The 12,186-nt window shown below is 46.5% G+C and overlaps 1 protein-coding gene across 1 annotated transcript in view; it reads right to left on the reverse strand.

Moving 5' to 3' along the window:
- LRP1B (LDL receptor related protein 1B) overlaps positions 1 to 12,186 on the reverse strand; it is a 1,229,602-nt gene that overhangs the window by 577,834 nt on the left and 639,582 nt on the right. Inside the window, exon 11 of the mRNA XM_060257450.1 lies at positions 6,545 to 6,781. Within this exon, the coding sequence (XP_060113433.1) occupies positions 6,545 to 6,781 (237 nt within the window). The remainder of the gene's footprint in view (positions 1 to 6,544; positions 6,782 to 12,186) is intronic.

Below are 12,186 nucleotides of genomic sequence, written 5' to 3' on the forward strand. Positions count from 1 at the left end.
GAAAGAAGTTTCCAAGTTTTGGTGCCGTAAAAGAGAAAGCCCTTTCTTGGTTTGCCACCACCTCAGATGTCAGGGGCACCTGAAAAACAACTGGAGTGGTGGCATAAGCTCCTATGGGAGTCAGGGATCCTTCAGGTATGTTGACCTCAAGCCATACAGGGCTTTAAATATCAATGCCGTAACTTTGAATCAGGGAGCATGCGCTTGCCAGAACATCTGCTTGATATGCATTAAGTCACATCTTCAGTCCCCAGGATCTTCAATTAAAAGGAGTAGGTATGTGATATGAAAGACATCTACTTGAGTGCCTGGAGAGATGCTGCTGATCTAAGTAGATAATAGGGACCTTGAGAGACCAATGGTCTGGTTGTTTAAGGCAGTTTCACATCTTGTGTCAAATTGGGAACCAGGGTAGATGGGACAAGACTATGACCCACTTCAGTCAACATCCTGGCCACAATATCCTGTACCAACAGTAGCTTCTACATATTTTTCAAGGGCAGCTCCATGCAGAGTGCATTGCAGTAATCTAATCTAGACATTACAAAGATGTACACCACAGTGGCTTTATCTTTCTTGCCCTTGGACGACCATAGCTGGCTCACCAGCCATATACCTTTTCACTATTGGGAACTCTTCCCTCTTTTACCTTATCTGGAATTATTCCCTGGACCATGAACCGTCACCCCTTTTTGTTCATGCCCCAACATATCAACTAGGTGTAAAATCTTTTCCCAAAATGCACTTTGGGCTGGGTTGGGGCTGGTCAACCCAAATTTGAGCAGCAGCAAAGCTCCATTGGCATGTGATGCATGTCGTTGCTTCTTACCTTTTCAGATACTTGCTGACCTGTCACTTGGACTATCTAATTGTGTTGGATCCTCCTCCAACACAGATGTGGCAAACTAGACTTTCAACATCAATAACTATAGATCTCTTTTTTTGTGGGGAACGGGAGTTCTCTCTGTCTTTCTCTGCCTAAGTGGTAACCAACTTACAATGCAGGTGCTTGAAAGAATAGGTTTTTCAATGGTGCTTGAGTATTTACACTTGGTATTATTTGACTGCTAAATACTTTCTAATTCATCTGCTCAGAAATTTGTACTTTTAATAAAAAATTACTTCTTTCAGGCTTCAGATATCCTTTCCAAATTTCAGTTACACTTCCATGATCCCAAATGTCTTTGCTAGTGTTGTGTAGGGGATTTTGATGATTTTCACCCTTTGTTCAGTCTTAAAAACCAAAAACGGCAGTTTCCTAAGTAAGAAGTGAGGTGTGTTTCTGTCAGAACTGGAACGAACTTCAGACGATTCCAAGACTTGTTGCAAAGTATAGAATCTTTATTAGAGAACTACAGTGCTAGAGCTACGAGATAACAGTAATGCCGGGCCCGGCATTTGGTTACATTTTATGCCTTCAGCAAAAGTATAATAAAACGATTATTCACACGGGTTACAGACAAGTGTCTCCTTTCCCAAGGTCTGTTATCAGGAGGGAGGATGCTCTCCCATCTCGAAGGCCAAACGGCCCGGCTTCAAAGGGCACCTGTGGATGTTGAACAGAGCCTATCTGTCGCCCTTCAGTGAGCACAGAGTATTTGGAATATTTGCAAGGCACTGGTGTTAATTGCTTAGGCTATATATTCTGGGTTAGAGTTAGGTTACAATATGGAGTCGGTTTGGCTAGCAACAGGCAGAGAAAGTTACAAATTCTGACAGTTTCCTAAGTAAGAAGTGAGGTGTGTGGGAGTAAGGTTGCTTATTTATGGAGGACAATTTTGGAGTGGATCTGAGTTCCAATTGTAGAAAGGGGCTATATTCACAAATACGTTCATCTAGAATACAAAGATGATTATCTAGAATAATCTGAGCAGGTACAGTAACGGGCTGACGATTCCCTCCATCACAAAGTACTGATGCCATTAATCCCTTTCTATATTAGACGATCTGCCAAGAATAACAGTTGATGTGATATGGCTAAAGGTCATATATTATTATTATTATTATTTTAAAATAATGCAAATACATTGGCAAATGTTCTGTAGCAGCATTTCAGAATTAGGGAACTAGATGGAACACTGCCAAGTCCTGGCAGCCAGCTGTGTTGTAGAGGGATCAGGGGCTCTTATTTGACCTTAAAAGATGCCAGAAATGTTGCCCTGTTAATTATGAACCATGATGCTTCGGCTGTTCCATCTTTTGGTAATATTTGATTATTATGGGGGATTAAAATAATTTTACAGAATTCACTGTTAAGAAGAATTATTCCGTTTTCATAGCTAATGAAGAAAATGTTGATTTAATCTAGAATGAATTTATTTTAAAGACATGTTTTCACGCTAGTGAAGACTTAACCACACTCTACATTTCCTCTGGGTCCTTGTGATGAAATTTGCATTATGATATCTGTGCAGAGAAATTAATCCCAGGTAGACATCTGAGTCTGATTTGGATTCAGCACCAGGAGATGGAGATTAACCCTCCCCCCCCCCCCCCGGTACTGTTTTCCTGACCTCAAGCAGCCCTCGAGGGCACTATTTGTCTCATCAGGAAAACCTAGGTGTGCCTCATCAGTGCACACAGAGCACCCAACAAGATGGAAAGGCAAGTGAAAGTAATCCACTTTCATTATCAGGGTTTTTTTTTTATCTCTTTTCGCTTCCTGTCTTCAAATGATGTCATATAAAAAGCTCACTGAATGTAAAGAACTAGCACAAAGAGGGGCATAGTTATGCTGAAATCATCCCTTTTTGTAATAATACCCCATGACCCTCTCACTGCCAGGAGCTATGATTCTCAATTGCAGGACCCTATGGAGTTAGATCATAGGTATCAAGCCAGTGAACCCTGATGAGGGCTATGAGAAATCAAGTGGATCTCATTATGAGATAGCTAGATTCCCACTGGAAAATGCCAGATGTGGCACTTAAGAATTCATCCTGTGGCTCTTTGGGATCTCTTGACAGCCAGATGGAAATGAATGGCTAGTGTTTTCAGGACAATAACTTTGGACCTTCTTTATCAATCAACATGAAACCATACATGCTCCTCAGTACAGGCAGAGCACAAATCCCTCCTGTTACGCTTCCTTTCCCCTATCTTGCCTCTATACCATCTTTCTCCCTTGCTTTGTAGAAAAAAAATCTCTGGAGCCAAAATCAAAACCTGTGCATGAAGAAGAATTGGTTTTCATATTCCGCTTTTCTGTAACCTAAGGAGTCTCAAAGCAGGTTACAATTGCCTACCCTTCATCTCCCCACAACAGGCAAACTTGTGAAGTAGGTAAGGCTGAGAGAGTTCTAAGAGAATTGTGACTGGTCCAAAGTCATTCAGCAGGTTTCATGTAGAGGAGTGAGGAATCAAATCAGATTAGAGTCTGCCACTCTGCCTCTCACCATGGGGACACTTACTCAGATAGGCCCTCTTCCTTTCCCTTGGGTAACAATAGGGGGGGGGGGGTTGGCTGTTGTTTTAATGTGAGAGACCATTCAAAAATGGAATTCATTCTCTATCATCTAGAATTCTACCACTTCATTTGTACAGAATGTATTGAGGCTCTTACAATCTCCTTTCTGCTCATAAAGAAAACTTAGTAACTGAAATTTCTTTATCTATTGAGGTTTGTTTACAATAATCAATGCTCAATAAGACAGATAACTGATTCCCTCTCCCAACATGCATGCTTCAGTTATATCTTGCACAGAAGCACATAAAAACATACAAAACCATACCTGACGACACTTGGACTGAGTGTTGAACTGGATGGGCCATTGGCCAGATCCAACATGGCTTCTCTTATGTACTTATGAGCAACCTCTTTGCACAAGGTAAATCAATATATGGAAATAAATAGTGGTGTCTGTAGCTGTAATCCTGCTTATTTTTTCCAAACATTGGCTTTACAGGAATTGTAGATCAGCAGTTCCCAACCTTTTTGGCACCAGGGACTGGTTTTATGGAAGACAATTTTTCCATGGACCGGGGGAGGGGGGAGTCGATGGTTTCGGGATGATACAACTGTGCGCTTTATTTCTATTAGTTTGGTGTGGTGGTTAAGTGTGCGGACTCTTACCTGGGAGAACCGAGTTTGATTCCCCACTCTTCCACTTGCAGTTGCTGGAATGGCCTCGGGTCAGCCATAGCTCTTGCAGAGTTGTCCTTGAAAGGGCAGCCTCTGGAAGAGCTCTCTCAGCCCCACCCACCTCACAGGGTGTCTGTTGTGGGGGGAGGAAGGTAAGGGAGATTGTGAGCCACTCTGAGACTCTGAAATTCGGAGTGGAGGGCAGGATATAAATCCAATGTTGTCGTCATCTTATTATTATTATTATTACTACTACTACTACATTGTAATATATAATGAAATAATGATAAAACTCACGGCTCAGTTGCTAACAGGCTATGGACCGGTGCTGGTCCATGGCCCGGGGGTTGGGGACCCTTGTTGTAGATGACTACATAGAAGTAGTGATGCTTGTACTAGTGGACCAGACCTCTTGCTCACAGGTTACTAAATTGTCCTTTTTCATCCCAGCCAGCCAAACCTTCTCTCCTGTAACTTTGGCATATTGTATTCCAACAGCTTTACATCTCAAGGTAAAAAATGCTTTTTTTGTACTATTGTAATTTTTGTACCATTGGCCACACAATATAGACAGAACGTTCCACAATGGTGCTGATTCACCTACAGTCCATCTCCATTTGGGTGTGGTAGGCATGATGCAGTTTCTCTGTCCCCTGTCTTCCACAAGCCTCTGGGGTAAATTATGGCTTAAAGTCATATGGTCTGAGATAAAATTTCAACGTGAACTCTCAGCCTGGCTGGCAGAAGTTTTGGTTTGGTTCAACAAAAGAGTGACAGGGTAGCAGGTAGGCGATGACTGGGAAACACAGCTGGCTAACTCATAAATTCACCATGCATGGACTAGAGTGAGAGGGGAACAGTGCAAGAACAATGGGAAAGTTTGTGTGAAGGAGGGAGGAGTAGAAACATGGAAAGAAAGAGAAAAAAGGAGGTAGTAAACCTCCTTCAGTATGTTTAAAAACATACTAAACCCACTCTGCTGCCAGGAAAGGGGGCTGAAAGGAAAGGTGTGCCAGCTCCAGCTGCCTCTGTGCTCAACAACAGAGTGAAGGGTCAGGTAAGTGCTGACATGCCCTGGAACCCAAGTACCATTGAGCTGGCCTCTGCCACCACTCTGGCTGGAAACTGCAAGCTCCTGGGTGGGCAGCTGGTAGGGCTGCTGTTTGCAGGGACATTGCCCCGCCTCTGGAAGTGCTGGATATGATGGAGGGTGAGGATGCCACTAGGCTTGCTTGCACCTCTCCTCCATCTCTTTCGAGCAAGCCACGCTTGGGAAGAGCTGCAAGGAATCCTCTGGATGGCCCAGAGAACAGCGGGATGCTGCCTGGATGGGAAGTCGAGGGCCTTGGTAATAAGTCAAGGGGCTGGGCCCTGAGAGGCTCCAGTGCAGCTACAAGCCTGGACCAAACAGTTAGAAACAGCTGAGGTTTTACATACAAACATACATGCATACATACATACAAACAACTGATAGTTTACATAAATTATTTTAATGTATTGCTGTGACTTTCGCCCTTTATGCCTAACTTCTATTTTTAGCTATTGAGAGTATAAAAGTTTGCTTTCGAAACCTTTGTATAGAATACTTATTGAAAGGGAAAAGTCAGAACATCATTATCATAAGATATGAGGAGAGGGGTTGCACCAAATCTACAACTTAAATGAGAAATCAGTACACCTATTATGTATCAACAATATTCATGTTTTACATAAATGTATGTTTTCATTGTATTTACGAAATGTGTATAGTCTCTTCCCTATTATTAAAAAGGTCTTACAATAGCAACTGAAGAAAATTCCATTACGGTGTAACACATACAATTAAATTTCCATTAAATAAAAACATCAAGTTACAAAATAGCAACAACAACAAAAACCAACAACTTCTGTACTGTACTATTAGTCAATTCAGATGAAGTACAGCAAAATGCTATCTGCCAGAAAAGATTTAGTTCCAATGTGGTTTGAGTAGTAAAGTTTTTGTTTTCTTTGAAATGTATTTCTAGATATAATTTGCTGATGAGTGAAGGTAGTGAGATGATTGTTTGCAAAATGCCTTTGTTGTGTACAATATCTCGGAAATATGTTCCTTTGTAAGTTTGATACCACTTGTTGCCTTTGATTTGTAGAGAAAAGGGCTTGGGAGGGGTGTCTGGACATGGACAATGCAACCATGTGTAAAAGAAAGATCCATATATTAATGACAAAGTGTACTTTGCAACCATGTTTTGGTACCTCTACCAAGCACACTTTAGAACAACATTTATATCTTTTTTTTAAGTATATGAAAAAAATGCATAGTTATGTATTATGATAGTATGAAATAGAAATAATTTTAAACTAGAGGACCAATTCTGTAAATGTCATATTCCTAGAAAATTTAGGCAATGTGATTTAAAAAAATATATATATTGATTGGTTAACTTTCTCCCCGCAAGCAAAATCTTTCTGATTTCTACTCACCATCTTTTAAGATTGTTTCACGCTCTGTGCCATCAATTTTCTGACGCCCAATCAGGAAGCTGGTAGTGTCAGCAAAATATATGTAACTGCTCTCAGCATGAAAGTCCAAAGCTCGAGGATTGACAAGGTTTTCTATGGGGATCATATATTCATCAGCTACTTTGCTATTCAGATCCATTCCCCGGATGATTCCTGGGCGTCCCTTTCCATAAAACAGAAACAACTCATTCTTTGGTCCTGCAGAATAAAGATTACAAAGATAAACCACCAATACTGCCTAATTTCTTCACAATAAATATAGTCATACTGTCATTTTAAATTAAATGTCATAATTGGTAGGGGGGGTTAATTAAGTACCTTGAAATTAAACTCTCAAATATTCTAAATGTATCTAAATGTAAGATGATTGGTTAATTACATTATCTTAATTAAAACACAAATTACTTCTGAGACTGAGCTATATCTAATTAATCACTGCCTTCTTGGTAGCAATACATACTGCAAAAACTCTGTCGTTCATAGGATAATGTTACAGGCAGAATAAAATGGGCATATATAATCTAGCAGGCATTTTACAGTTCATTAAGATCAACTGGCTGCTGTAGGAAGTATGTGGCATCTATTAACTTTAGCAATACTGTAAACATTAGCAGATTGCCTAGACTGTGTCAGAGTCTTTTGAAGCTAGAGTCTAATGCACAACAATAGAAGGCAAAGTATTTCATTTACTAGAACTGATTTATTCTGTCAACATGAATGTATAAAGACAGGTTGCTTACCTGTAACTGTAGATCTTCGAGTGGTCATCTGTGCATTCACACTCATGGGATAGTGCGCCTGCGCCGATCCCCGAATTGGTATCTGAAAAGCCCGGGATTTTTTCGCGCTCGGCGCCACTGAGCATGCGCACGCGACCCACTGCGCATGCCCACCAGCGCCAGCGCGGGGATCCCGCCAGTTCCTTCCTGACCGCTGGAAGCCCCTTACTGGAGGGAGACCGTCAGCAGTGGGGAAGGAGGGCGGGTAGTGTGAATGCACAGATGACCACTCGAAGATCTACAGTTGTCTATCTTCTTCATGGTCTCTGTGCCTCACACTCATGGGAGATTAGCAAGCAAAGCATACCTGGAGGCGGGAAGACGGTCAACCTGAAGAAACAGCTTGCAGCACCGCAGCTCCCAACCGAGTCCTCTGCTGAGCATGCACGTCCAGCGCGTAGTGCTTCATGAAGGCATGCGGAGAAGACCAGGTAGCCGCCTTGCAGACATCGGAAAGGGACACACCCTTCAGGAATGCCACCGACGTGGCCATCGCCCTTGTGGAGTGTCCACGAACAGGTCCAGGTAAAGGCTTCTTCGCCAACAAATAACAAAGTTTAATTGTCTCAGTAAGCCACTTGGAAAGTCTTTGAGATGAAATTTTGGACCCTAACTTGGGGGCAGAGTAGGAGACAAAAAGCTGGTTGTCTTTACGAAAACCCCGTGAATGGTTTAAATAAAACAGGAGGGCACGCTTAACGTCTAACGCATGCAGCCTGCGTTCCTCATCCGAGGAAGGGCTAGGGTAAAACGTGGGTAACCAAACTTCTAGGTTGAGGTGGAATTGAGAGACCACCTTCAGGAGAAAGGTAATGTCTGGAGCTAAAGAGACCCCAGCCTCCCTGAAGGCGAGATAGGGGTAGTCACAGCGCATCGCCGTGAGCTCCCCCGCACGACGTGCTGAAGTGATGGCAACTAAAAATGCAGTCTTCCACGACAAAAGTTGCAGGGAACACGTTGCCATGGGTTCAAAAGGACGACGAGTCAACTTGTCCAGAACCAGAGTCAAGTCCCACAACTGTGGAGGGGATCTAGAAAGGGGGTGAAGACGAAACAGACCCTTCATAAACCTTTTGGAGTGAGGGTGAGCAAAAACAGAGTAACCCTCTACTGAGTCATGGAAAGCAGAGATAGCTGCCAAATAAACCTTAATGGAAGAGAAGACCAGCCCCTCATCCACCAAAGCCAAAAGAAACTCAAAAATAGCCAAAAGCCCAACAGAGTCAGGCGGCATAAGGGAGTCAGCCACAAAGTCACTAAACTTCCTCCACTTCCTCTCATAGGAGGCCCGGGTGAAAGGCTTCCTACTGCTTTGGAGGACCTGCTGGACCCTGGTGGAAAAACTCAGTGGTCGATGAGCCACGCTGTCAGCTTCAGGTGTGGCACGTTGTGATGGAGTACGTGACCGCCCTGGGCCGACAACAGGTCCGGTTCTGCCGGGAACTGGTAAAAGATCCCCTTCGACTGCTGGAGCAGGATCGAGAACCAGCCCTGACGGGGCCACCAAGGAGTGACCAGGATACAACGTGGCTTCTCCTGCACTAGCTTGTGGACTACCCTTGTCAACAGAGGCAGGGGTGGGAACATGTAAAGGAACCAGCCCCCCCATTGAAGGAGGAGTCCGTCTCCCAACGAGGCTGGATCCGCACCTCCCCTGGCACAGAACAAGGGGCACTTCTTGTTCTCTGCCGTGGCGAAAACATCTAGCTGCGGGTACCCCCAAAGCTGGAACACCGGCTCCAGGAACCGCCATTGCAGTTCCCATTCGTGTGGAGAGGCTCCACCCCTGCTGAGAGAGTCCGCCTGTATGTTGAGGACCCCTGGCAGGTGTGTCGCCTTCACAAAAATGTCCCACTGGAGGCACTCCGTCCATAGATCCATCGCCAGCGAGCATAGCCTGCGAGACACTGTCCCCCCCTGTCTGTTTATATAGCATAGGGCAGTGGTGTTGTCCGTAAGCAAAGCCACAGTCCTCCCTGCCAATAGTGGACAGAAGGAACGAAGAGCAAAATGAACCGCCAGCAGTTCTAGATAGTTTATATGGCACCGACTGAGTTCCGGTGACCATCGGCCCCCCACACATAAGTCTTCCAGGTGCGCTCCCCACCCCCATAGGGACGCATCGGTAGCAATAGTCACGGTTGGGGTTGGGAGATGGAATGGAGCCCCTTGACAGATGTTGCTCTCTGATCCCCACCATAGCAGAGATTGGAGAGTCCCAGGTGGGATGGTGAACCTCTTTCGAGGAGAGTCTTTGAGAGGGCGGAAGTGGCGCAAGAACCACAGCTGAAGACCTCTCATGTGCAGTCTTGCGAAACATAGCACGCTTGTCATCGCAGCCATCAACCCCAGCATCCGCTGAAGTTGTTGGGCCGTGCCCCACTGCCGCCTTTGAAGAAGCTGTACCAGACCGATGACATCCTTCGCTCTCTGCGAAGGAAGAAACGCTCGGTGTTGTTGTGTGTCCAGCAGAGCCCCTATGAATTGGACCGTCCTTGAGGGAGTAAGATGGGATTTCTCCAGATTGACCTGCAACCCCAGGGTGTCGAGAAGACGCAGAGTGATGGCAATGTGTGTTGTCAGACTGTCCCTTGACTTCGCCACAAGAAGCCAGTCGTCGATGTATGGGAAAACAACGACTCCCTGAAGACGAAGGTGGGCGGCCACCACACTCATCAGCTTCGTGAACACCCGAGGAGCAGTAGACAGTCCAAACGGTAGAGCCCTGAACTGGAAGTGCCGAGCACCCACTGCAAACTTTAGGAAACGCCTGAACGCAGGATGAATGTTGACATGAAAGTAGGCATCCTTGAGGTCCAGGGTCGCCATCCAGTCTCCCTGATTGATGAAGGGTAGGATTGTTTGCAGAGTGGCCATTCTGAATTTCTGGTACAGAATAAATTTGTTCAGACTCCGAAGGTCCATGATAGGCCTCAGACCCCCATCCCGTTTGGGGACCAGAAAGTAGCGGGAGTAAAAGCCTTCTGTCCTGGCCTCCGGTGGAACTACCTCTATGGCTTGTTTCTGTAGGAGGTTGTTCACCTCCGCCAGCAGAGGTGGGGAAGGGGGAGTGGTGACTACCACGGACTGACCCGGGGTCTGAACAAACTCTATTTTGTAGCCCTCTTTTACGATGGACAGAGCCCACCTGTCTGTGGAGATCAACTCCCAGGCAGGCAGGAAAGGGCGTAGGCGGATGGAAGAGCCAACAGTGGGAACAATGACGCGTGCTTGCAGGAAGTCAAACCCCCTGCTTCTGGGGGCGAGCCCCCTTGGACTTGTTGGAGGGTTGGGCCCCGTAGCGGTTCCTACCGTTACCGGGGTAGGGGGGGCGTTCCCCTTGTGCAGAGCGAGGACGCCACTGCTCAGGGGAAAACTTCTGGTAAGGCTTCTTGGCCCAGGGTTTGGGCCACTGCTTGGATTTAGAAGCCTTGGAAGAAGATTGGACGCCAAAGTTTCTGGATGTCTTGACACTCTTATTGAACTCTTGCAGCGCCATGTCAGTTGTGGTGCTGAAAAGCCCGTCACCTTCAAACGGCAGGTCTTCAATGAAGGTCTTAGTGTCTTGGTGCAGTGCCGTCGACCTGAGCCAAGAGTGCCGCCGGATGCAAACCGCAGATGTAATGGCTTTGGCTGAAGCTTCCACCATATGTTTCGCTGCAGCCAGCTGCTGTCTGGCCACAGCGAGACCTTCTTTTTGCAATTTCATTGCAGCTGTCTTCTTGTCCTCACTTAAAGAAGAGAGGAAGGGGGAAAGCTGTTCCCACACGGCATACTGGTATCTAGCCATGCAGGCAGCATAGTTAGATACCTTGATGCCGAGTGCCCCCGCTGAATAGACCTTGCGGCCCATCCCATCGATCTTCCTGCCCTCCTTGTCCGGTGGGGAGGAGTGAACCTTCCTTGCCTTCGAGGAGGAGGAGACCACCACTGAGTTCGGACGTGGGTGGGTGAACAAGAATTCAGCACCTGCCTCCTGGACCCTGTACATGTGGTTCAGGCGTTTAGAGGAGACCGGTGTCGAAGAAGGCTTTTTCCAAGGTTCTTTGACGGCCTGAAGAATCACCTTGGTAACCGAGAGGGCCACCGCAGTGGACGTGTTCCTCTGCATTATATCGAACACGTTGTCGTCCACTACGGGTTCCGGCTGGGTCACAGGCAGTCTGAGGGTGGCAGCAATATGTCTCACAAGGTCCCCATAGGACTTCAGATCCTCCGACGGCGAAATCGGAAGATCCTCCGCCGTCTGGGAGACTGGTGAGGGTTCCAAGTCCTGAGCTTCACTGTCCGACTCCGATGACGAAGAGTCATGCTGGGTGGAATGCTCCGAGAGCATCGGGGTCGACTCTCACGGTGGAAGTTGAACCGGTGGTAGTCTACGAGGGGCTTCGACCGGAACTAGCTGTCGATCCGGGGGAACCGACGCCGACGCCTTCCGGGAACGATGCGAGACCCTCGACACCGAAGAAAACTCCGAAGCTTGCTCCCAGTCTTGGTAGTCCTCCGGATACCAACGGTAGGATTCATACCGGGAATAGGGAGGCTGCCACCGACGCTGCTCCCATGGTGGTATCGGGAAGCGTTGCGGGGTGTAGGATGGGTCTCGCCTGGGTCGGGGCTTGAATGGCGGGTCTATGACCGGTGCCGAAGCGTCCACCTCCGACGTCGATTCGCTGATCGACCGTCGACGTAAGCCCGAAGACGAAGACCATTGGGTGAGATCAATCTCCGGCTCCTGCTCCGATGCCGACAGGCGTTGTTGGGCTGCTGGGCTCCGGCGCGGAGAAACCCGAATCATTTTCGGCGGATTTGCCGATGTCGATG

The sequence above is a fragment of the Heteronotia binoei genome, chromosome 16, assembly GCF_032191835.1.
Source record: "Heteronotia binoei isolate CCM8104 ecotype False Entrance Well chromosome 16, APGP_CSIRO_Hbin_v1, whole genome shotgun sequence".
Classification (NCBI taxonomy): Eukaryota; Metazoa; Chordata; class Lepidosauria; order Squamata; family Gekkonidae; genus Heteronotia; species Heteronotia binoei.